This window comes from Lemur catta, chromosome 14 (genome assembly GCF_020740605.2).
Source record: "Lemur catta isolate mLemCat1 chromosome 14, mLemCat1.pri, whole genome shotgun sequence".
In the NCBI taxonomy this organism is placed as follows: Eukaryota; Metazoa; Chordata; class Mammalia; order Primates; family Lemuridae; genus Lemur; species Lemur catta.
Genome location: NC_059141.1, coordinates 47,531,525 through 47,558,717, shown reverse-complemented (window position 1 = coordinate 47,558,717; position 27,193 = coordinate 47,531,525). Strand labels below are relative to the sequence as shown.

The 27,193-nt window shown below is 38.8% G+C and overlaps 1 protein-coding gene across 2 annotated transcripts; it reads right to left on the bottom strand.

Annotated features, from left to right (window-relative positions):
• Positions 1 to 566: 566 nt before the first annotated feature.
• SUPV3L1 (Suv3 like RNA helicase) lies at positions 567 to 27,193 on the bottom strand. Of its 2 annotated transcripts, none has more exons than XM_045569314.1 (15): positions 26,837 to 27,193; positions 18,823 to 18,900; positions 18,347 to 18,454; positions 17,242 to 17,356; positions 15,881 to 16,049; positions 13,810 to 13,921; positions 11,045 to 11,122; positions 9,511 to 9,602; positions 8,346 to 8,526; positions 7,689 to 7,782; positions 6,667 to 6,886; positions 5,024 to 5,104; positions 4,493 to 4,669; positions 1,554 to 1,702; positions 567 to 1,054 (listed from the first exon to the last, which is right to left on the bottom strand). In XM_045569314.1, the coding sequence occupies exons 1-15, from the start codon at positions 27,108 to 27,110 to the stop codon at positions 622 to 624; spliced, it is 2,361 nt and encodes a 786-aa protein (XP_045425270.1). In that variant the 5' UTR covers positions 27,111 to 27,193; the 3' UTR covers positions 567 to 621. The 2 variants fall into 2 exon arrangements, with proteins under 2 accessions (XP_045425270.1, XP_045425271.1); XM_045569315.1 differs by lacking the exon at positions 26,837 to 27,193 and adding an exon at positions 24,903 to 24,921.

Below are 27,193 nucleotides of genomic sequence, written 5' to 3'. Positions count from 1 at the left end.
TTCTTTCTAGCATTACTTCTAGTCAATACTTCTGAAATTACACCCGTTGGGTTCACAAAGACTGACTGTGCTTCTGCTATATTCCAGACAGTGAACCAGACAGACACCAATCTCTGTCCTCACGGAGCTGACATTATTTATTTGTTAACTTGTTCATACCTGTTTCCCCTACCAAATAAGTGCTCCATGAGGGAGCTCTTGCTTACTGAATATTTCTAGCACCCAGAACAATCTCTGGTACATGGGTACAACAGACAGCAAGCAGTATTTGTCAAAGAATTCCACCCCTGACACCCTCGGCAATGGTGTAGGACACTGGTCAAACAATTCATCACAGTGATTTATCCCCATGCAGAGTTCCTTATAGTGCCTTGTCTTAATGCTATATTACAAATGGCCATTATATAAAGATTTAAATAAAATCTCTAAGACATCCTAGTATTTTCTGAATGTTGAAACAAACAGCAGTTCAGTCATCTTTAAGAGTTAATTTATCTGTGCAAAAAAATCCCAGTATCAGATAGTCACAATACTATAGCAAGCAGTAAATACATATGAGGAAAATAATTTAAAATAGATTTTTTTATTTGCAAAATTAAAAAAAAAAAAGACAACAAAAAACTACTCTGAATCAGGTTCCTTCTTCCTCCTTCTTGTCCCTTTTGAGTAAGTCCCAGAATCTGTTCTTTCTTTGCCCTGTTCAGTTTGTTGTATCAACCACTCTTGTTCCAGCTGTTTGAGCATGTCTGGGGTGAGCAGTCCTTGCTGCACCAATCTGGAAGCAAGAGATCTCTCTCCTGCACTGCAGCTGGCTGACTCGACGGCTTTACTCTCTCTTTTGGTGCTGCGTGTCCTTCTAGCTTGGCTCTTTAAAGTTTCTGACAATCGTGACTGGCTCCCTGTTGACAAGCTCTGCAAATTCAACAGCTTATGTGTCTCAGAAATTTTGATCAATTTGGTGATGTTGTGCACACCATCTTGAATAATGCCATCTAGTTCTTTCTGGAGGTGTCGAACAAGGCTGGCATCTGGAAACATATCCATGAATCGGTAGCTGGGAAAAGGACACATTACATTATGGCAACAGCTCTTATCACAGTCACTGCACTAATCGAGATGGCATTTACCTACATCTTGCCACTGATTAATCCCAAATGTTCTCTCCTCTTGCAAACTCTGCCCAGTGCCTTTGCTCAAACTTTATTTCTGCCCAAATATACCTGAGGAATATGTCATTATGAGGGTGGGTCAGCACTGTACCTCAACTGATTCTGACATACTCCCTGAGGGGGACATGCCCCTCCTTTGAGAATCACTAGACTAGAGCAGGTATTCTTAAATGTTAATGTACAAATGAATCACCTGGGGATCTTGTTAGAACACAGAATCTGATTAAGTCTGAGATGGGCCTGATATTCCTAGTTCTAACAAGTTCCCAGATGACACCAACACTTTTGGCCAAGGACCAACCTTTGAGTAAAACCACTCATAAAGCCTTTGATTTGCCCTATTACTCAGAAAAATAAGAGCACACGAAGGAAAAATTTGGGTACCTTAGCCACAGGTAAAGATCCAAGACATCATGAACTGCCTCAAGATCCACGAGGTCTTTAATATTCTTAGGTGGCAGCAAAGGCCATTTGATGTATCGGCGTAACCATGCAAAGGTCAGGGGCTCATTCCTGCTATACTGCCTGGCAAACTGAGAGAAAAAAAAAAGAAAAGAGTTAAAAAGTATCAGAATTCCCTTAAGTCTGTGATTAAAAAGAAAAAGAAAGCACAAAAGAACATTAACTGTGGTTGCTTCAATAAGCTGGTTTCTTTTTTCCTTTATACTTTTCTATATTTTTAAGAACATTTAATACTTTATAAAGATACTTTTTTTAAAAAAAAAAAGAATGATTTTCCTTTTTTGACAAAACCAGGGCAATAATATGTACATCAGAAGTTGTTCAAGGACTAACTTTCCAGGGCCTAAGTCTCTTAACTCTTACTTGCAAATATTTGATGTTCTAAGCTATGGGCAGTTAGTACCTGAAGACTCCCATTCCTAAGTCAGTATGTAATAGTTCTATAACCTCAAATATGAGCTTAAGTTTCTCTATCCTGTTAATGTCCTCCCTTATTATAAAGAAACCGTTTGAGGTGACTTGGTACAAGCCTGGTCATGAGCCAATCTGGAACCTGCCTCCTACTAGCAGTGTGGCTTTGGCCAATCACCACTCTGTGCTTCAGCTTCCTCATCGGAGCGTGAGATGGCATACCCCCGTCCTCAACCACGAGACACCTTGGGGAATGTGCTTTGAAAACCACACTGCACCCTAGACAACGCTACGTGTTATTATACATCACCTGTACTACAGAAGATAGAAATTACAACTGCAACAGAAGACTCCTCTTGTAAGAGTTTAAATAAAATCTTTAGCTTCAAGAACATGGTGATTTCAAATTGTTCATGTCCTAATTAGGGAAAATTATCTTTAAATGCTTAATCTAAGCAAGGTCAATTGGTCTAATTATTTAGACCAACTATGGTTAAATAATACCATGATTTTTATAAAATTCAGTCTGGTGCATTCTGCTAAGTTTAATAAATACCAAGTAAGACACCCATGAAGGGTATGTCACCATATTAACCTGCTAAGCAGGACATGCCAAGTATGAGTTCTCAAGTTCTCTTATAAAAGCTAGTGGCTTTATTATTTTTGGCCACAAACAACTAGTGGAAGTCCACTATGTACAAAAGCTAAGTAAGGAGCTGCCGACAGAGGACAGGGAGATGCCCGTCCACCCAGCAGCCAGCCCTAAAGGAGCTCTGTGAGCACAATTTCAAAACCGCAGTCCTAAGGGGCATCAGAAGTTATGGATGGGCCAGACATGGTGGCTCACGCCTGTAATCCTAGCAGTCTGGAAGGCCAAGGCAGGAGGATTGCTTGAGCTCAGGAGTTCAAGAGCAGCCTGCACAAGGCAAGACTCTGTCTCTACTAAAAATACAAAAAAAAAAAAAAAACCAAAATAAAAAACAATTAGCTGGGACCTGTAGTCCCAGCTACTTGGGAGGCTGAGGCAGGAGGATTGCTTGAGCCCCAAAGTTTGAGGTTGCAGTGAGCTACTGATGATGCCACTGTACTCTACCCAGGGTGACAGAGCAAGACTCTGTCTCAAAAAAAAAAAAAAAAAAAAGAAGCTATGGATGGAATTGAGCTCTTTTATAGTTCAGTAATGAAGGAGATCAAGGAAAAAAAAAAACTTCTAGATTTCACATTCTAATCTTTTAATAGAAAACAGAAGCAAATAATGACCTGCACTATTCCAGAGACTCCCTATTCCTTAGTATACAGCTTCTGCTTCATTAGAACAGCTGCTTGAAGGATGGTGTGAATGAGGCCAAGGCTACGGGATCGAGCTAAACTCAGGAGCTTAAACAGTGGTCTAAGATTCTGTTCATAAATTTCACCCTTAGCTAGCTAAGTCTTTCACAAATGCCAGATCTAAGAAACATATTTTCTAGGTAAACACCTAGACATGGAAGACCTCTAAGACATACTGTTAAGAGAAAAAGAAAAGGGCAAGTTGCAGAAAACACACCTGCACAACAATACTAGTATTTCTACATGTACATGTATGTAGGAAAATGCAGTGGAAAAACGTCTGCAAAGTAGTTATTTCAGAAGACTGAGATTAGGGGAGGTAGCCAAATTTAACCTATCCATAATGTTTTAATTTTGTACAAAGAGAATGTATTTATCGATTATTTATGTAATTTAAAAATGATTTTTAAAATAAACTTAGAAACAGATTTGGTTAGAATAGAGCTAGTATGCAGAATGCTAACGCTTTTAGAGGAGATGGCAATGAACCTCAATGAGTCACAACAAGATTCAGAGAAGAGGAGGGCTTTGGGTTTAGTGGGGTGGGGAGGGCATACCAAGCAGAAGCATAGGGTGTGCAAAGGCCCAGAGGTGTGAGAGAACAGCCAATGGGGTCAGGAAGTTCAGTTTCCACTGCCCTTCCTGGCCTCCCCAGAATCCTGTGCTTCTCCAAAGTCAGAGATTTGCATCTCTACCCAAATGGGTTAAGAGAAAAGGGTCTGGACCCTTTCCAAGACAGACACCCCTGGCTCAGTGCCTTACCGTTAAGAAAACTAAATACTATTGCTACTACGAACCCCTAATCCCTCTCCTTCCCAACTTTAATATTACCCAACACTAAAAAGGAAAAAGTGTATATCAGGAAAAGCCCCCTCTAACAATTTTATTTTTTTTGTTTTAGTTTCTTCAGAGGCTACCATATAACCCCAAAGATAAGTGTTCTCCCCACCCCCCAAAATTACCTGTAACAAAAAGAAATTCACTTTATATATAAGTTTTTATAAAGTCTCTCAGATTACAGGGCATTTTCTCAATTGTTTTATTTTGAACAACAAAATACCAAGTGAGGGAAAATGCACTGACCTGAAACAACTCAAAATACCTTAAACGTAAAGGCTTACCTGTAACAACGAAGAGCAAACAAAAGGCTGCTTCTTGTTGATAGGGGCTGTGCAGAAAACATACCTCACGCGTAGACTTAATGGAATATGCTGGATCAACTCTGCAGAAAATTTAAAATCATCCATATTGCAGACAAAATACTGCCCATCAACTTGTGAAAAATCTACAAAAATATCCTGGGAAAAAAAGATACATGAAATTACTGGACTGCCTAACTGGGCATGAATAAAGCACTCAAGTCTACAAAAGATGATCTCTTTAATCTATGACAGACTTCCAGGGAGGCCTGCTTTACTCACTGCTTCCTGAAGCTAACATTTCCCCCATATCCTTCCCAATCTGAAATACTCAAAAGAGAAAATTCCTCAGTACAAAAGTTCCAGAAGATTTTGAAAAAGTTTTTACTTACAAGATAAATTTCATAAATAGCAACTTCACAAAAGTAGACTATCCATTCATGCCCATGAGGTTAACCAGTAACTGACATATTGATATTTTTAGAAAAGATTGAAAACGGAGTTTCCACTTACAATGAGGTTAGACAGTGTCGTATCAGGGAGATGGTAGGCAAACATTTCAATTTGCTCAGCTGTTGGATGAAGACCAGCTGCCTTTTAGTAAAAATAAAAGAAAAAAACAACCATAAGCTGATTTGCTTTATAAAAAGTACAAATTTTCTTAAGTTATTTCAAGAGAAAGTCCTACATTCAGGCTAAGCTCTCATCAAATGAGTTAAATGCCAAGAATTTGAGTAAAATAGAAAATCCCATCATTTTACCATTTATTACCAACTATTAATAGAAAAGCTGATGAGATGATTTAGTAAAAATGACAGATTATGGTCACTGAGTAGACGTTTGTTTACATTTTAGTCATATTTCTAAAACCTAGGATAATCTAATGGAGTATCACAAATGCTTTCTAGGATAAAACCATTTTCCAAGTCTCGATTCTTCCTGCTGAATAAAAATGAACCAAAAAACCCCCAGTCACTTTAACCAGAGCAAGAAAACTGACATACAAAATAAGTACGTAAGAAAAATTTTAAACTGGAAGTCAGTTATCTCTTTAACTGTACACCACAGTGTTAAGAAATGCTCACAGTTCAGTATAAGGAATGAAACATGAAAAAAAGAAAGTAAATGGAAAAGACAAAGAGGAAAGGAAGAAGAGTATGAGTACAAGAAATGAGGCACACTGAAGGGAAATGGGGGTATGTCACTATCAATTGCACTGGGAGTCACCCATGAACCTAACTGTACTCTTTTTATTTATTTTTAAAAGGCAGGGTCTTATTCTGTTGCCCAGGCTGGAGTGCAGTGGCATCATAACTCACTGCAGCCTCGAACTCCTGAGCTCAAGCAATCCTCCCACTTCAGCCTTCTGAGAAGCTGGGATGACAGGCATGTGCCACCACACCTGGCTAATTTTTCATATTTTTTTTGTAGAGACCGGGGCCTCGCTATGTTGCCCAAGCTGGTCTCCAGCTCCTGGCCTCAAGTGATCCTCCTGCAAGTGCTGGGATTACACCTAACCTTACTTTTAACAAATGTTACGGAAATAATTTCAACCACAGCTTTCCTCCACGAACCTATGAACTTTTCCTTTCATCATCTCACATACACATTCCCTTTTACCTAGAGTCACTGACAAATGAGATGAGCCATGTAAGTGAATTTTCCAGGCAACTTTTAATTTTAACTATTTTTTTCAAAGATACTTTAAAATATGTATACTTCTGACTCATTAACTATATAACCAAAATTTAACCTTGTCCTCACTGGCTTGAAGTCATATTGCTTAGTGCTGTACACTAAGAATATGGAAAAAACACTCAAGGGTTTCTTCTATATTCAAGCTTCTGGTAATTTTTCAGTCCACTGACATGGCTCTATGTGCCCACCTGCTGCTAGATCTGGGAAGAACTAAAGGAAAATCAGGTTAACTAAACTTGTTCAATCTGGGTCTTTCACTTGCACACCATTCTCCAAGCAAGGGGTCTCTGCCTCTCCAAAGCAATTAAAGTAGGGCTTTCTTAATGTGGTTTCCATGGCACAAAATTTTCTTTTGCTTATTTCTATTTCCAGGTGTCTGAGACAAGAGTCTGGATAGTGAATGATGGAAGGATGACTGTTCTCCACAGAAAAGTAGTAATTAATATGTTACACCTTACCCTTATAGGATCCACAGGCCTATTCAAAATTTCCTTCAATAAACCGAGGTCTTCACGATTCATTGTTGTAACCTCTCCTTCTTTAAATTGTGTGCTGTATCTACCCGCTCTGCCAGCAATCTGCAGGGCTTGAGAGGTGGTGATTGGTTCTATTTCTCTCTCTCCCTTTTCATTGATACTGGGCTTTATAAGGGAGTAAAAAATAATTCTCCTTATGCTCCTGAAATAGAAATAAAAGTGATCCAAAGATTGCCTGAAAAACCCTCCATCACTTGGGTCATCTCAGAAATGCTCACTGCAATTCTATTCAGGCCCACTTGCAATCTTGCTTGCCATTTAAAAAATAAGGAAAAGAGGTCTGCTGGCAATTCTTTTTCTTCCCCTCAAATAATATTTTTTAATAATTGTGTATATTTACTAGAAATCATCAAACTACATACTTACAATGGGTGAATTATATGGCATATAAATTATACTCCAGTAAAGCTACAGAAAATGACTTTTTTACAAATAACCCAAATCAAGTGTTCCTATACTGCTTTTAGAAGTTGGGTGCCATTAAAAACAGCTTTTAATAGTTCTTTGATTCATAGAGGTATAGTTGCCTTAATTACTTAAAGAGGAATATTTAGGCTTAACCTTATTTTTAATTTTTGATTTTTTTTTTTACATATTCAGACAGGAATGGAATAGGCTTAACATTGTTATCACCAGAGGTAATGGGTAGCTCCACATGCAAAATAGGCACTCGGACACCTGTCTGTTGACTGAGACTGAGAATAAAGTGAGGTGATATGACAGGGTAGCAGCAGTGGGGGACAGCACTCTAAACTCCTAGTACTACATAATATCTTCTTTTCATTCCCTCAATAGGTGTTTGCAAGGTAAATCTCAAATCTGTACTATAACATCTATTCTCCTAAATCAAAGTTTGGTCGTTAAAGCCAATTAGAAAACTGGAAAACAAAAAATTGCCATCTAACCTACAGAATATCCTTGCTTATTAAAAACAAATTACTTACAAATTAAGTCCCATGCCAATTGCATCTGTTGCAACCAGGATTTTGCATGGATCATCGGGATCATTAAACTTTCTGGCTTGAGCAAGTTTGGTCCCTAAAATAAAAACATTTTATGTTAAATCAGTGTTCTTTGTCTCTTACCACATTACACTAAGTACATCTTGGAATCCCTTACCTCCTGCTTTTCCCATTTTTAATGATAAAACTTTTACTGTTTCAAACTTTTTCTTTAAATCCTCAAAAATTTCACTTCCCCTTTATTTCCCCTCCTCCTTTCAGTACCCCTCATATAGATCACAATCCCACACCACACTAGCCTATCATTCCTGAGGACACTTACTAACAGATTTCACGACTACAACTTGAAGAATATTACCACTTCCATAGTTTAATGACACTTCTGTAAGAAAATCATAAACTCAACATTTAAAATGTAGTCTAATAATAGCAGCAAATAACAAGAACTATAATAATTAAAATACTTTTATTCCCACTAAGATGAACTAGAAATATATTTACTTTATATGACCTATAACTGATTCTAATACATCAAGCTGCTGAATTTAGTATCTTTTCATGTGTTTTCTATTCATATCCTAACATAACCTGCAAAAAGAAGAGATTTCATTTCCTGCCACAATGAAAGCCAATAATTACCAGGTGGGAGACTGCCATATATTACAGCTGATTCCAATCCCCGAATTTCAATCTGTCGACTCACAGAATAAATATCATTCTTGCTAAAACAGACAATGCAGTCCCCAGGCCGAAGGTTATCTAAAGATTCTAGTGCATGATCCAGCACAGAAATGGGGGTAAGCCGCTCATAGCTTCGAACCTACAATAAAGACATGAAATGGTCAAGGATTATAACACATCCAACTCCATTTCTTGAGACTATTAAGTGAAAAGCTTGCAATGCAGTCAAGAGTAACTTAAAACTAGTTAAGTACCAACGTTTTTCAAAAGAAAACCCAGAAAAACATTTATTTTGATATTATAAGTGTTGTCATCAGTTCTCATTGGCATTTCTAAATAAGATAAAATACGGTGCTTCAGAGATTTTCAAAGCACTTTCACATATACTTTATTTCCATGGCAAGGTGGTAAGTTTAGAAGGGTTATTAACTGTTATTTCCTTTTAGGAAAGAGTAAAATAGAGCCCAATAAAAGAGTAGGTGTGAGGTTTTCCCCAGTTCTAGCCTTCTGTGATATGCCTAAGAGTGCAAAGCTAATAACAGAAAGCGTAGACTGCAATCCAGAATCTTCCATCACATTCCACTATCTTTCCCTGACAGCTGAGCACAAAACTAAAATAATGGGCCAATTTAAAAATACTTCTTCATTTTATTATAGAACTCTGGCAAAGAAAAAGAAAAGTAGGAAACCAATTACTTCCTACTCTAGGGGAATTTGAAAAAGGGATACAAACTGTGTCCAGGAATTAGGTGTATACCAAAGGCTCCAATAACTGACATAAAAAACTTTGAAAACCACAAACTATTGCTGGGTCTCCAACTTCCAAAAGTCCTGATTTATTTATTTCTAAAGAGATCTGCTCAAGCCCCAAAAGATTTTGTTGAGAGAAGATGAAGAATCTCCTGTATTCTTGGAAGGCTTAGGGTGTGAAGGCCACTCTGACAGACTTCAGATCATGAGGTTCAACCAAACATATATGATCTAGGCAATCACAAGAAAAGGGAGCTTGCTTTTTTTAGTTAAGTTCTGAGTTGGGCACTATCTAGTGCCTATGACACCAATGCCTAGGTACCCTGGGCTGATACGCCATCTTAAGGATGAAGCATATGATCTAATCTAGTACCTCCACTTCCTCCCCAGTTGTGTACATAAGCTCAGTAACCAGGTCAATAGCAGCAGATTCTCCACACAAATGAACTTCTTCAGCACAGAGTCCTGTAAATGCAAAATTGAGATTTTTTTTTTTTAATTTTAAAGATTTATTAATTAAATATATACCACTTCACATAGCAAAAATACATTACATTTGCTTACCTGTTGCTTTACAATTTTGCCAAGCATTTTCATAAATATTATCTCTTTGATGCAAACTTTAAAACTACCACCACCTTCTAGTGGGCAAATATTAGCCCCATTTTTACAAATCTCAAGGCTTTTAATTGCTTTGGCCAAGGTTCCAAGTCTATTTATACAGTGAAGCCAGCCAAGACTAGAATTCTGGCATTTTCATGCTCAGTACTGACACAGGTCCTATACTAGTGTTTTTCAAATTAGGCTCCCTGGAATCACTGAGCCATCTGTGAGGCTGAGGGCTGGAGGCAGAAGAAACTCCAAGCTCCTTATCCCTGAGCAGATCCACTTTCACCTATTCTACATAATGGGTTTCAATGGATACTCTTTGTTTGAATAAAGAGTTCAGCTACTTGTTTTTAAATTTGAAAATCCTTGCCCTAAAACATGCTGATCAAAAATGCACTCCAATATCAAATAGTAGATATGTTCATTCATGTCCACGAACCTCAAGAACTCCACTTCCAAGAGTCTATCCTAAAGAAATAACAAAAAATAAAAAATAAAAAGCTATGGGGCCACAAAGACTTTTACTGCAATATTATATTAATAAATAACAGAGAAAAAAATGTTCAACTCTATGGAACAAATAACAGTACTGCTCTTCAATGGAGAATATGCAATTACATTAATATGTGGTAAGAAAAAATGTCTATGAAATAACAGAACTAAAAAAAGCAACACATACAATTAAATGTTCTCAAAACACCACATGCACAAGAAAAACAACTGGCAGGAAACATGGCAAAATATAAATAGTTGTGCAAATATGGTGAGGTTTGAGCATTTTAACTTTAATTGCATGGTTATGCTAATTTTATAACAGAAAAAATGGATTTCTCCCCCCCCTTTTTTTAAGAGACAGCATCTTGCTCTGTCTAGAGTGCAGTGGCACCATCATAGCTCACTACAACCTCAAACTTCTGGGGCTCAAGTGATCCTTCTGCCTCAGCCTCCCAAGTAGCTGGGACTACAGGTGTGCACCACCATGCCCAGCTACTTTTTAAATTTTTTATAAAGACAGGGTCTCGCTGTATTGCCCAGCCCAGTCTTGAACTCCAAGACTCAAGTGATTCTCCTGCCTCAGTCTCCCAAAGTGCTGGGATTATAGGTGTGAGCCACCATGCCCAGCCAAGATTTCCCATTATTAAAATAATATTTAGAAATTAAAAACTCACACTTAGCTGAATTTTTTGATTAATTTGTGTCAAAAAGAGATCTGACTATTTGGCAATGTCAAGTAAACAAGAATGCATCTAGTGTAAATTACCACGAAGCACAGTTCTTATAACATTAGCATCACCAACCTAGAAGTGCTCTGGTCCAGGCCCATCCTCTGGCTGGATCTCTAATCATCTGAATTTCATCAATTACGGCCACTTCATCTTAAAACAAAAAATTTATCATGAGCAATACAATCTACTTGAATAGTATGACAAACAAATTACAACACCTAAATTCAAGCTTTCATCACCATCATCATCACTTACTGGGTACTTCTTTTCTGGCAGGCTTATTCTGAAGTGTTTTATGACTGTATCTCATTTAATCCTCACAGCAAACCTATGAGGTTAAGTATTACCATTATCTCCATTTGACAGAAGAGTCAACTGAGGCCCAGAGAAGTCAGTTGTTCAAGGTTATACAGTTAGTAAGTGTATAGCCTTGCACAAACCCAGGCCACCTATCTCCAAAGTCCATACTCTTAACCACTTTCCTGCACTGCCTCTCAAATTAAGCAGTTCCATTTGTCTATTTTCCGCAGTCTCAGAGACAGCCTGGAGAATCTGCCTAATAAGAACTATCACATCTATACAGTAGTCAAAGAAGAAAGAAAGTATCTATGCTTCAAGAACAAGGAGTAGATATATTAATGAAGCATCTCTACAACAGGAAACCAGACTGCTCTCAGGAGCAGAAAGTGAAGTGGAAGGTGTAATTTCTTGGGCCCCAGCAATGCTCATTCTTAGGTGTTTTAAACCCATCTCTATGGTGAAAATTATTGCCTCATTTTATTTCTAATGTCAAAATGCTTCCAAATATATTGTTTCATTCTCTGTAAGTATATATAAAATATACTATATTTTTATTTTCTTCCCAAAATACCACAGAATTGAGAAAAAAAATTTAATATACTTACAATAACATTTAAGAAACTAAAGAAAACTAATTTTATTCCGAAAAACCATCAGATTAAGAATTACTTATTGCATCTAGGCTGGGCGCGGTGGCTCACGCCTATAATCCTAGCCCTCTGGGAGGCCGAGGCGGGTGGATCGCTCGAGATCAGGAGTTCAAGACCAGCCTGAGCGAGACCCTGTCTGTACTAAAAATAGAAATAAAAATTATCTGGACAACTAAAAATATACATAGAAAAAATTAGCCAGGCATGGTGGTGCATGCCTGTAGTCCCAGCTACTCAGGAGGCTGAGACAGTAGGATCGCTTAAGCCCAGGAGTTTGAGGCTGCTGTGAGCTAGGCTGATGCCACGGCACTCACTCTAGCCCGGGCAACAAAGTGAGACTCTGTCTCAAAAAAAAAAAAAAAGAATTACTTATTGCATCTGGATATATACAAATAAGACTAGAAACACAGAGCAGAAGGAGAAATTTTGATTTATAAACTTTTTCTTTTTGAGATAGGGTCTTCTTTTGTCATCTGGGCTAGAGTGTAGTGGGGTCATCACAACTCATAGCAACCTCAAACTCCCGGGCTCAAGCGATCCTCCTGTCTCAGCCTCCCAAGTGCTGGGATTACTGGCCTGAACCACCACACCCAGCCTGATTTATAAACTTTTGTGCTGTTTGAATTTTTATAATGTATTACACCTTTATAATACATTGATTTAAAAAAAAATCTATCCACTTAGAAAGCTGATTATTAAAATGATAAAAGCTACCAAATAGTAAATAATATATAGTCCCCATTTGTTTAATATATACACATATAATGTACAGATAACCATATTCATATACAATATGAACACAAATATAGACAAAGTCTGGAAAATATACACCATAGAGTTAATTAGCACTTGTTGATTCTGTATAGGTAGGATTGGGAGATTATGTACGTTTGTTTTCTTCTCTTTGCTTGTATTTTTATATTTTCTATAATGAAGATATAATTGCTTATATAATAAGGAAAAAGTTAATTTTCATTTAAAATGTTTTCAAAACTATTTAAATAGAAGTTCATTATGGCCCTGTATATAACAGAGAAAAATTTTAAATAACCAAAATATCCTTTAATCAGGGAATGAATAATTTTAGTTATAAAGTGGAATACTACACAACACTTTAAATGAATATACTTCAGATATATATATAGCTATCTCAACAAAACTAGATCTAAACACTTGTGTAGAGTAAAAAAGCAAGTTGGAGAACAGTAATACAATATAATCACATAAATGTTTTAAAACATGACAATTTGCAGTACTGATAGGTAACATATATCAGTGATATAAAAACAGACAGGAAAGCTACACACCAAATACTTGATATCGCTTACATCAAAAGAGAGGAGCAGAATTAAACTGGGGAATGGTACAAAGGAAACTTCCCATACTTATGAACAGTTTAGCTCTTTTAAGTGAAAAAGGAAAAGAACATTCAGAAGTTTGGCACAAAAGAATGCTTGGCATTTGTTAGTGCTAGCAACTGGCTGTTTGTTGTACTATTCTCTTTTTTCTCTAGATTTAAATAAAATTTTTTTTCACGATTAAAAAACATATTTTGGCCGGGCAGGGTGGCTCATGCCTGTAATCCTAACACTCTACGAGTCAGGAGTTCAAGGCCAGCCTGAACAAGACAGAGACCCTATCTCTATCAAAAATAGAAAAAATTAGCCAGGAATGATAGCATGACCCTGTAGTCCCAGCTACTTGGGAGGCTGAGGCAGGAGCATCACTTGAGCCCAGGAGTTTGAGGTTGCAGTGAGCTATGATGACACCACTGCACTATACCCAGGGAGACGGAGGAAGTCTCTCTTTCAAAAAAAATTCATATGTTCAACTGTATTTTAAAATTAAAAATACCAAATCATAATTTTTAAAATGGTGTATACATACAAGGAGTTGTAACACTGCACATCTCAACAGTACAAGCAACATGGCCAGCCTGTTTCCCATCTGGCTCAACTGTCACACGCTCTTCACCTGTTACCAAGTCACAGGGCACACCCTAGAATAATGGAAAAAAAAAAAAAAACCCCAGAATTAATTCTATCTTGAAAACAATGGCAAAAAGAAGTTTTAGATGTTTAATAGAGTATTTTCTCCTTTATCATCAGATTTATTTAACAGTTGAAACAAAATATTCCCAATGATTTTTTCCCCTTTTTTATAAAAAGCAAAAGAAGAGCCATTCTTTTATACAGCTCAAATCAGCTAAATCCTCAGGTAACAAACACATGAGAAACTGCAGCAGTTTCACGTTTTAACTTTGTACATTTCTGTACTTTCTGACTTTATTAAAATGAATATGAATTGTTTCTATATTCAAGAACATCATAAATAAAATTTAAAACTGTCAAGACCTCCCAATATAATTCCCTATGAAGGACCAACATCAATGCTATGATATATTAGGGTGATCAACCATCCCAGTTTGTCCAGGACTAAGGGGATCCCCAGAACAAAGGATTCTTGGTGCTAATCTGGGAAAGTCCAGGCCAAACTGGGATGGTTTGTCACCCTATGGCCTGAATCTAATAATGAGGGAACATCAGACACCTCCAAAATGAGCAACAGTTTACAACACAGCTGACCTGTAGTCTTCCGAAATGTACAAGTTATGAAAGACAAAGGAAGATTGAGGATGTCGAAGATTAATGGAAACTAGAGACATGACAACTAAATACAGTGTGAGACCCTGGACAGAATCCTGGAGGGGTGGTATGTAGTTGGACAATGGACAAAATTTGAAAATGGACTGTGTATTAAATAACAGTATCCTATCAATATTAAATATCCCATGGCTATGTAAAGTCTACTCTGAGGAAATACATTCTCAAGTATTTATGGATAAAGAGGCATTGTTTGCAAATTACTCAAATTATTCAGAAAAAAATAGAGAATACAAATTACCTACCAAAACTGGTTAATCTCACATTATAATGTCATAATAAAACAATGAACCAAAATGTGGCCCATTTAGTGAAATGATGCCTCAGACCACAGAGTTTCAGTCCCTTCAGTTTTGAAAAGGTGGCTTCAGTCTTTATCATTAGTTCTAGCTGATAGCATCAGAGGTCTAATCTAAAAAAAGGTAAATTAAACATCATAACAGAGTAGTGGTCAACTCTGAGGAGGCAAAGGAGGAGTTCAGAGGGAATTCCAACTCTATCAACAATATTTTATTCCTTAAAAAACTAAGTGAAGCAAGCATGACAAAATGTTAGGATCTGATGGAGTTGGGAGGGGGTTCAAGGTTATTTGTATGTTATTCTCCGCATTTCTCTACATATGTGAAATATTCTGTAATATTGTATTTCATTCATTCTACTGTATACATTTTTTCACATTTGAGTATCTCTGAAATCAGGATGCATCTTAAGAATTGATGGCATGAATTGGTGTCAGAATTCAGTTGGCAGTATCTTTCTCTTTCTTTCTTTCTTTTTTTTTTTTTTTTTGAGACAGAGTCTCACTTTGTTGCCCAGGCTAGAGTGAGTGCCGTGGCATCAGCCTAGCTCACGGCAACCTCAGACTCCTTGGCTTAAGGGATCCTACTGCCTCAGCCTCCCGAGTAGCTGGGACTACAGGCATGCGCCACCATGCCCAGCTAATTTTTTCTATATAGATTTTTAGTTGGCCATATAATTTCTTTCTATTTTTTTTTAGTAGAGATGGGGTCTCGCTCTTGCTCAGGCTGGTTTCGAGCAATCCACCCACCTCGGCCTCCCAGAGTGCTAGGATTACAGGCGTGAGCCACCGCGCCTGGCCTCTTTCTCTTTCTTAATTGTACATAAAGTAATGGTATATCTTACACTTGATAGCTTCTTAGATACAATGAAATATGGTAATTTTTTGTTAACAGTAAATAACTACATGTCTTTTTCCCAACCCCACCTTCATCACTCCATCCCCAAAAAACAAAATTAACAAGAAAAAATGAACAATTATCTGGTAATATACTGACAGCAGCATTACTCTTTTCGAAGATCTCATGTGCCAGTAATTTTAAAGGGCCACAGTACACCCCGGATTTTGCTGACAAGTATTTCTGGATTGCATGATAAGTCTTTCCACTGTTTGTAGGACCCGAATGGAATATTATCTTCCGCTGTATGGCTCTGGCTTCTGGGTACCTAAAACACGAGTAAGTAAACAACTTAATCCAACTAACCTTGAAATCCATCCTGGTAAAGATATCCATTGAAAAAAATTCCAAATGAACACCCTCTTAGCATTCACAAGACAGTCTTTGGAAAACTAAATGAAACAATGGGTTTTATATCCACATTAAAATAATGACTGACTTCCAAGCATAGCATTTACTAACTAAAGGACAGAAAAACCCAAATGCAAATTAATGTCTTAGATATTTTTACCATTGTACAAATCTTTTTCTCCGGAGTTACTAACAGTAAGTTTAAATTGCTATCAGTTCCACAGATATATTTACATCATTACCACAGCTCTGAACACATGACCCTAAAAGCAAATATTCCCAGGCCTCTGAATTGCAGTGTACACAAATATAACTGAGTCTTCTGCTTCTGGCCATAATAACACGCACTGGACTTGCCCTACCACCACAAACAAGTACAAAAACAGACAAAATACATGCAGGAACTGTTGAAGGGCTGGACACACAGACAGTAGTGCAGGACTGCAACCCCTGAAAAAAGGGAACACTTGAGATAAGCCCTGCTGTACCCCAGGAGGGCACAGGGAGGTCACACCCAAGCGGAGTACAATAGTCCCACTGAAGCAAGCAGCAGAGATCAAATTCAGAGCTGCTGAAAGCAGCTGGAATGTGAAGGACAGAGTGTGGAAGAGAAGAAAGTACAGGGAGGGGGAGTCCTGAAGTCTGTATGGGGGTTCCCTTTGAGTTCTTGATCAAGGGCTGGACTAAACGTGTGCAAGAGAATAATGAGCAGGGCCTACAAAAGAACAGCTTACCAAAGGTTTAAGCAGAAAGTCTCAAAGAGGTTTCAAAGTGCAAGGAGATATTGCAGTTCCAGCCATGGTGGAAAGAAGTCATTAATGCCCAGACATTCAGCTAAGACACCAGAAAGGCCATACCTTAGATGGAACGACAACACTCATAAGGGCTACTTTAGGTTTTAATAAAACCTAAAACCAAGCTTTTGGTGTCAAGGGGAGACACTAGTTAATTGTCTGACAGAATTAACTGCCTACTTTTTTTTTTAAGGGAAAACAACATAATCCAGACTCCTTATAATTTATTACCTAGAATACAATAAAGAAATAATGATCATTAATCACCCAAAATTAGAAACTGGAGATTTCAAATCCACAAATGATGAAACTAACCAGTTAGGTGGTATTCTTAAGTCACTGATTTTACGTAGATCATCCTTACATTCCAACACAGGAAATATTTGTTTGGCATGTCTCAAGAAGAATGGAAATAAATCATCCACATGAGCTGGAAAATACAACAGTACATTAACATGTACAATCTACATGTTATCCATAACTCAATTTGGTGAAACCTCTTTTCATAGTGAGCTAAGCTAGAGGGGCAATGCCTGGATAAAAGAAAAGTCCTAGAGCAGGAGACCCTGTATCCTTTTCTGAGATCCTGCTTTGTCTTACTTTTTCCTTTTAATTTCACTTATATTCCCAGGAAAACAGAAAATTAGCTGCCAACCACCATATTATACTCCTTCTAATCTTTGCAAACAGGCAAAGATTAGCACTGGTAAAAGTTAAATTAAAAATGAAGAACCTAGAAATATACATTAGTGAGAAGGCCTGAGGTTACATGAAGAGAGTTGAAGGTGCAAACGTTTTTTAAACTTTAAAGATCATAGAGAGACAAAACATGAAAGTGAGTTGGTTCCTCAGCAAGAATCCTCCACATCTTAGTGGCTCTGAGAGAAGAGTGGGGCCATGTCCCGCTCTGTTTTGTACCCAGGTTCTCCCTCAGGGCCTGACACAGGGCCAAGGTCCAACAGTTAAATACATTTAAAAATTAAAACCTAAGCGCAAATGTTTATGGAAATGAAATGATATGTTCTTACATTTTCTTTTATAGTAAGAACTCTATTCTGATATGAAGGAGAAAGAGGCCAGTGGCAGCAGCAGATGGAATCTGCTATGTACTAACTCCATCTTGTGGGAGAGCTCATTTCACTGTGGCCTGTATTAACACACAGTAGAGAGCTCATGAGAACAGATCAAGGCTCCAGTCGTCCTCCAATCTAAGACATATGGGTGATTTAATTACTAGCTAAGGGACCCAACATAAAGCAAATGACCCACACGGCCTCCCAGCAAAGCACTGAATTACTTACAGAGATTGTTTACAGGACCTATTCTAAAACAGAAAGCCCTGTTTGAGAAATAAATATGAAGTATGGGAAGAAATAGAAAGCATGTTCAACAGGATTTAAAAAATTCTAAAAACACTTGCCTGCACTGAAGCAAATATCATTCAAAACAATGTGAATGTCCACATCCAGGGAATGAGACTGCATAATATAATTTCTGAAGCTTATGAAAGCTTGGTGGAAGAGACGAGCTGCAGAAAACACAAAATCCAAATACATAAAGCTTAGTTTTTCATTTTAAAAAGTACACACACACCACACCAAACTCCTACAAGTGTCTTTTTTTTTTTTTTTTGTAGTAAAGCTAGTTTATTATGATCTGGACTAAAACTGAAATACTAGCACGACATGCACGAAGGCTGAGCATGCAGCTCCTCTGGGTACAGTCTGCCTCACCAGGTGAGTCCTGCCAGTCTCCTGCCCAGGCAGAAGCAAAAGTCAGGGACATGTCTCCAGACCACAACTATGTTCTTATTTCCAGGCCACATGAGGTCTCACACAATCCTGACAAACTGTACTCGAAGAAGTAATCTCTCTATAAAGATGCTATTGGCCTTACCATCGAGTCCATAATCAGCACCCAGTTTCTGAATTTCTTTCCTCTTGTAAAATTTGTCTAAGATCTTCTTTACTTCATCTAGAAGAGAGACATCAAAATTTAACATTTGTTTCCTACCTTAAATACAGAAATGCCCAAAAAGCAAAAGAAACTTGAAGTCATAACACTAAAGCCAACAGTCTAATGAGTGTTGCAAGAACTCGAAGGTTTGGCTTGATTCCTCTTTATAGGCTGATATGTAACAAGTGTTCAGAAAAATGATAAAGTCAAATAATACAACACCTTGTTGCACTGCAGATGACTGAGCAAGACACTAGGGAATCAGAGACAGCCTCAAGCCTTCACCAAACTACTCAGAAAGACAACCAATACAGCAAGGACCACATCATCATGCATTGTGCAAGTGACTAAATGATGATTTTAGGGAGGACACATTACACTAGTTTTGCTCTAGATGGCATAACTAAAGCCAATGGAAGGTGAGGGAAGCAGATTTCAGTGCAATGTAGGTAAGAACTTCTTAACAATTAGAATAGTGAAAAGTGAGAGCTCCTTGTGAATGGAAGTACTCATGTGAGGGTTAGATAACGGTATTTTAAGGGTGACAAGAGAAATGTCTGTGCTATGGGACGGAGGTTGAATTAGATGCCTGCTGAGGCAACAAGCCATTATGAATGGATAATTTTATAGGTGAAAATATTTTAAATTCATCAAGCTGAGATTATATTAAGTACAAAGGTTGTACATGTTAAAATACTACAGCACTGTTCTTTAGAGATAAACATTTTCCTGACCCAGCCACACACTATGCATTTCTGGGAAGATAGGCCAAAATTGAGGATGCAGACTTTGCCCATGAAACAGAGAAAGGCCAAGTGGCTTGTATTTTTACCTCCCACAAATGTACCAACCACATCTTCATGTAGCCACAACACACACAACAGTCACTGAAGAAATCAAGCCTGAACAAAGCATCCCACTAACAAAACTTTGTTTTGTAGAATGAGGGAATTTCAAAGTTGCTGGTTTAGCAAGTAGATTTGCCTACAACTATATATGAGATACACACACACAAACACAGTATATATATATGTTGGATCACAGGCAGCTATCCTGATTATCTTTGGGTCTCTGTTACTTCGTACCTAGTGGGGGCAATAGTTTCTTTGCATAAATAGTGGAAAAATCAGTAACAAGTAACAGATTGGAAAAAAGTACATGCAATTTTTTTGCTTGAGAAAATTCTGCTGAACTATAAACTCAACACAAACTAAAGACAGATCACATTTATTTAGAATTGACCTATTTTCTGTAACTAACACTCAGTGTTATGTAAGAATCATACTACTTTACAAAATTTAAATGCTCTAAAAATGTGAGGTTTTGGCTAGGCATGGTGGCTTATGCCTATAATCCTAGCTGTTTGGAAGGCCAAGACAGGAGGATTGCTTGAGGTCAGGAGTTAGAGACTAGCCTGAGCAAGGGCAAGACCCCATCCCTAAAAAAACAGAAAAATTAGCCAGGCATGGTGGCATACGCCTGTAGTCTCACCTACTAGGGAGGCTGGAGCAGGAGGATCACTTGAGCCCAGGAGTCTGAGGTTGCAGTGAGCTATGATGACGCCACTGCACTCTAGCCAGGGCAACAAAGTGAGACCTTGTCTCCAAAAAAAAAAAAAAAAGAGTGAGGTTTCTCAGTGGTTGCCTGGGGCTAGGAGGAGGAGATTGGGGACTGGGGAAATGAGAGTGACTGCTAATAGATACCATTCTTTTTGAAGTGATGAAAATGTTCTAAAATGAAGTTATACTGATGACTGTACAACCTTGCAAATATAGTAATACTAAAACCCATTGAATTATATACATTAAAGGGTAAGCTTTTTGACTTGTTTTGAGACAGAGGTTCACTCTGTTGCTTGGGCTAGAATGTCGTGGTGTCAGCCTAGCTCACAGCAACCTCAAACTCCTGGGCTCAAGTGATCCTCCTGCCTCAGCCTCCTAAGCAGCTGGGACTATAGGCGTGCACCACAACGCCCGGCTAATTTTTCTATTTTTAGTAGGGATGAGGTCTTGCTCTTGTTCAGGATGGTCTCGAACTCCTAACCTCAAGCAATCCAAGGGTGAACTTTTTGAAAAGTATGTAAATTATATCTTAACAGAGGTATTTTAAAAATTTAGTATTGCCCACAAAAAAAGAGAGAATTCTCTGTATCAATACTTTATATGGCCAGGAGCGATGGCTCATGCTGTAATCCCAGCACTTTAGGAGGCCGAAGTGGGAGGATGGCTTGAAGCTAGCTTAGGCAACATAGTGAGACCCCATCTCTACAACAAAATTTAAAAATTAGCCTGGCATGGTGGTGCACACCCGTAGTCCCAGCTACTCTGGAGGCTGAGGTGAGAGGACCACTTGAGTCCAGTAGTTCAAGGCTGGAGTGAGCTATGAATGAACCACTACATTCCAGCCAGGGCAACAGAGCAACAAACACCCTTGTCTCAAAAACAAACAAAAAAAACCCCAATTTATTTTATCCAAAAGGATTTTCCAAAACCCATTATCAATTTTTAAAAAATAACTTCAAAATATGAACACAATGGAAACAGTGCTGAAAAAATTTTTTAATCTACTACATAAGTATATGGAAACATAGCTTTGTTTTTCATAAAAATTAAGCTTTATCTGTTTCATTGTTCCTAATATTCAAAAATCAGAATGAGATCATGCTCTGGAAGTGCATCTGTCACCTGTGGACGGCCAAGAGCCAACCTGGCTGATCTGAATGTCTCCTTCACTGCTCTACCTGAGATGCCCAAAGCTCCCAGATTAGTCAGGTTTCCCAGAAAGTAGAAGGCCACTCTGCCATCACAGGTAGCTGTACTTCACTGCTAGAACACTTCAAAATTCATAACAATGCTTAGGAAACAAATCAAAAAAAGCAAAAGGTTTAAAAACACTGCTTTGAAGCCAGCTGACTATGAGTAGAAATATGTCCAAGGAATTTTACACCAGCTATTAACAGCCCAAGGAAAGAGAGGCTCAGAAAAAAATTCTGTTTGTATAACAACATAAATAATATACATTACTTTGCTAAATCTTCACATCAACTTTTTATATAGGTGGAGCAGATTATCTGGGCCCCTAGAAGAATAATTTTCCCAGTTTCCACACATCACAGGTTCTACTTTAGGGTGACAACCTAGCAACTTTTCATTCCATTTCCCAAACAGCAAATGTTTAGTACAAATGATAATAGTTTACATTTGTTCATCCCTTTACAATTTTCAAAGTGCTTTGCCAAACATGTTACCCAATAATGATTTTCACAATCCAGAGATGTAGGAGGAGAAAATATTATTCTCATTTTACCAATTAAGAATAAAGAAAGGGTAAGTAAATTGCAAATTAGGCCAGTCACTTAAATGCTGTATGACTCTCACAGATATGCATCATTTTTCTAGCTGTTTTCAATCTATATCCATGTAGCTAAATGAGTTACAATCAACTAGAATATATATAGAGATACACACACATAAACACACACTGAGCACCTACTGCATGCCTAGACAGCGCTTAGTACATAAGACATCCAGTAAATATTTGCTGGAGAACTGAATAAATGTGTCCAACTGGAGACAGAGCAGTGAACAGACCCTTCCTTGTGGCCATGACCTCCTGAAGCCAATATGGAACCTGGTGTATGAATACAATCACTGATCAACACTTACAAGTGTGATGAGTGTTAAGCAGGAGAAATAGAGGATGCTAAGGAAGCTTGGAAACTTAATCTACTTTACCGGTCAGAAAGAAGTACTTAAGTTACTTTAAAGAAATCGAGAAGAATCAGCTAGATTAAAAGTGAAACTGAACGGACACACATAGACTGGGAGAAAATATGTGTAGACCATACATCTGATAAAGGACTAATATCCAAAATGTATAAGGAACTCAAACTTAATAGCAAGAAAACAAATAACCCGATCAAAAAATGGGCAAAGGACCTAAACAGACATTTATCAAAAGAAGACAAAATAATGGCCAACAGGTACATGAAAAGATGCTCATCACCACTAATCATCAGGGAAATACAAATTTAAAGCACAATGAGATATCACCTCACACCTGTTAGAATGGCTATAATCAAAAGAAAACAAATGTTAGCAAGGGTGCACTGTTGGTGGGAATGTAAATTAATACAGCCATGATAATCCAGCAATCCCACTTCTGGGTATATTACTGAAGAAACCGAAATCAACATGCAGAAGAGATAACTGCATTCCCATGCTCACTGCAGCATTATTCACAATAGCTAAGATATGGAAGCAACCTAGGTGTCCATCATCAGATGAATGGATAAAGAAAATGTGATAAATATACACAATGGGATACTACTCTGCCTTTAAAAAGAAAGAAATTCTGCCATTTGCAACAACATGGATGAACCTGGAGGACATTATGCTACATGAAATAAGCCAGGCACAGAAAGACAAATAGCACATGATATCACTAATATGTGGAATCTAAAAAGGTCAAACTCATAGAAGTAGACAGTAGAATGGTGGTTACCAGGGATTGGGGGAGACAGGTGGAAGAGGAAAGGGGAGATGTTGATGAAAGGGTACAAAGTTTCAGTTAGAATGAAGAAATAAGCTTTAGAGATTTATAGCACAGAATGACTGTGATAAATAATAATGCACTGTGGCCAGGTGGTGGCTCACACCTGTAGTCCCAACTACTCCGAAGGCTGAGGCAGGAGGATCGCTTGAGCCCAGGAATTTGAAGTTGCAGTGAGCTATGATGACACCACTGCATTCTAGCCAGGGCAACAGAGCAAGACCCTGTCTCAAAAAAAAAAAAAAAAAAAAATGCATTGTATATTTCAAAACTGTGAATAGATTTTAAATGTTTTCATCACGCACACAAAAAAGTAGGTGAACTGACGAATTTATTAGTTTGATTCAATCATTTCACAATGTAAGCGTATGTCAAAACATCACATTGTACCCCATTAAATATATACAATTATTATTTGTCAATTAAAAATAAAACTTAAGAGCTGGGCACAGTGGTACACATCTGTAATCCCAGCTACACAGGAGGCTGAGGTGGGAAGATCACTTGAGCCCAGGAGTTCAAGACCAGCCTAGGCAACATAGCAAGACCTTGCCTCAAAGAAAATAAATAAAAATAAAATAAAATTTTAAAAACTGACGGCACTACAGGGGTAATCCAGGCAGAAGGAGCAGCATGTGTAAAAGGCCTGGAGCAGAAGCACACATTTCATCCATATAACTGAAGCATGGACAGTGGCAGGCAATGAAGCTAAAGAGGTACCCATGCTAGAACAGGCAGGGCCTTTCAGGCCATGTTAAGGCTTAGAGACCCTTTTAAACTAAAGACAATAGAAAACATTAAATCATTTCTTGCAGGGGAGCAATATAATTAAGATCTTTTTAAGAGAACATTCTGACTGCAGGTAGAAAATGAAATGGAGAGATCAAAGGTGTACAGGAGACATGTGAAGGGCTATGTCAACAGTCCAGTCAAAAGACAAAGTTGGTAATTTAGGCTAAGTCAGTTGCAGTGGAGAAGGAGGGAAATAAATGAATTCAATATGTATAAGGTAGAATCAACAAGACTTGTCAACTGGACTTCAGATTATTATATGTAGGAGGTGAAGGGTGGGAAAAACAAAGACTACCAGGTATCTGACCAGAGGACCTGGAGAAGGAACAGTTTGAGAGAAAGATAAGTTGTCTTAGACATGCTAAGGTGAGGTGTAAGAAATCCAAGAGACACCTGGTAGGCAGCTAGATGTGTTAAGCCCAGGGTGAATGAGAGAGGTGTAGGTAGAGACAAAAATCTTAGAAGAATATTGAATTTAGTGGAGAGGTAGAGAATGACACACACTCTAAAGTGTACAGAATAAGGAGGCAAGGTGACATAGGGCAGAGCCTTGAAGTACATCATCTTTTCCAGCAAGCAGCAGGCAAAAGAAATTGAGAAGTGAGAGCTCCTCATCTCAATCTATGTGGAGATCTGATACCTTAACCATGTAGCTATATAAGAGTATAGTAATTCACCATCCTCTGCAGTTCCTCTTGCAATGCTGAAAAATTATTCTAGTAAATTCAACATCTGGACCAATCCCAGCCAAAGGAGATGAAAAAATAACCCAGCACATCTGGTACTGACAATCCTATGTCTTCATTCTGTCTTCATACTGGGAACATCAAAGACATTTACATTTTCAGGTAAATTCAAATAGTTGCACAAAATAAGAATAAGAATTTTATCAATATTTGAATACAACAAATAGGCAAATTGTCTCACAAATTACCTATGCCTTCACACAATATAAAATAAATGGGAAATTGTTTAATTGAGTAAATAGCTGTTTAACTGAGGTTCAATTTTGCAAGATGAAAAAGTTCTGATCTATATCACAATGTGACTATACTTAACACTACTGAAATGTACACTTAAAAACGATTAAGTCAGCAAATTTTGTGTTTTACAATTTAAAAATATAAATAATATAAAATAATTACATTACTAAAATTATTACAACAATACAATCCCTGCTATGGTTTGATTGTCCCCTCCAAAACTCATGTTGAAATTTAAATGCCATTTTAACAATGTTGAGAGATGGGGCCTTTAAGACCTTTAGGACATAAGGACTCTGCTGGCATGAATGGATTAATGCCATTATCTTGGGAGTGGGCTCCCAATAAGAGGAAACACCAGGTCCCTTTCTCTCTCTGTCTCCAAGGCTCATTTGCCTTCCGTCTTCCGCCATGGGATGATGCAGCCCAAAGACTCTCACCAGATGCTGTTCCTCAATATTAGACTTCCCAGTTTCCAGAACTGTGAGCCAAATAAACTTCTATTGTTTATAAATTACCCAGTCTCAGGTATTGTTATAGCAGCAGAAAAGGAACTAAGACAATCCCCCACCCCAAGTAAAGTGAAAGGCCTTGCTTAGCCCTGACTTCGAAGAACAAGTCAAACAGTAACATATACTGTGGGTTCTATCACATTTTGAGTGAAAGTACTGTACTTTTGCTCTGAAAAACTAGATCTGACCCACAGCATGTTGTGGACTATATTTTACAGTTACAGTAGGCACCAGTGTTGCTTGTTCAGGTGAACTGCCTGGAGACTTCGTGGATGGCATTCCCTCAACCTCCCAGACTTCCACTACTTGGTCAGAGCACACTCCCTCATCCCCTAATCGCCCAGAAACTAGAGTACAGCCATATAATCCGAAACCCACCTTGATAACATTCACATGCCTCTCTGTCATACCTACCCAAAGTTAGTTTTGCAGAACAAAACCCACTGCCACTCAATGGTGCTACACTTTCCCTTTCTCTCTGGAGCCCGGGATGAGTAGGGTACCTACCACCTTTGGCTGGGACACCCTACCTTCTTCTGTCTTGTCATGTTCTACCTTGTATTACAGCTGATTATCCATATGTCCTTCCTCCCCACGAGACCATTAGGTTTCTTGAAAAGAGGAGGTCTGGATCTGAGTCTGGTTCCTCTTGGCAACCGCCATACAGCTTAACAGTGTTTGGTTTCCGTTGGCGCCGGGTCAATGACACATAATCCTGAAAGAAGCCCCCTGCTGGCTTTTCACTGCCTCATCCTCTCGCCCCTTCTCACAGGCAACAGTTCTGGGGACGGGGGAGGAACAAAGAAGAACCGGAGAACAAGCGGTCGGCCCACCTAACGCCTCAAACTCAAGTCGTCCCCACACAAGAGTGTTTAAAACATTCAGAGAGCAGCACAGCGAAAGGGAAAAGGCCACTTCAGACACAAGACGTCAAGGATGAATCAGACAGTCTCAAGCGTTGCCGGCTCGCAAACCAGCGAGGGAGGCAGACACTGACACGCAGGATGACAACGCTCGAGGAGACCTGGGTGGCTCGGGCAAGGAGATGCAGCTTCCCACCCGCCCGGCTCCGTCCGGCAGGCGCCGCCCCCGCCGCCCTCGCCAGTTCCCACTCACTCTTGTCCAGAGGCCGGGTCAGCTCGGCCCCGACGTCGCCGTCGGCGCTGGGGCCCTGAGGTTTCACAGTCAGGGGCACGAACAAGGACGTATTCGGGGCTTTGGAGCCACCGGAGGCAGAGGAGGAGGCAGCGGCGACGGCAGGAACGCGCCCCAGAGCCCCAGGAAAGGGCCCAAAGTGGGGACGAAGGGCAGAGCAGACGGCTGCCAGGTGGCCAGCCTGGCGCCCCGCCGAGAGCCGAGCCCACAACAGGGCACACCGGGGTAAGGACATCGAGGCCGCAGGCCCTAAGGGAGCCCGGAGCAGCCCGCGGACACGGCGGCTGACAGTGACGCACACCGCGGCGCCGGCGGCCC

What these genes read in the sequence shown, in the direction of transcription:
- SUPV3L1 (XM_045569314.1), bottom strand. Translation starts at nt 27,110, where the DNA reads ATGTCCTTACCCCGGTGTGCCCTGTTGTGGGCTCGGCTCTCGGCGGGG. An exon ending in GGCCTGTGGATCCTATAAGG is followed by an intron (nt 5,105 to 6,666) that starts GTAAGGTGTAAC and finishes TTTTACTAAAAG; the next exon opens with GCAGCTGGTCTTCATCCAAC. An exon ending in GATCTTTACCTGTGGCTAAG is followed by an intron (nt 1,055 to 1,553) that starts GTACCCAAATTT and finishes TCCTTTTCCCAG; the next exon opens with CTACCGATTCATGGATATGT.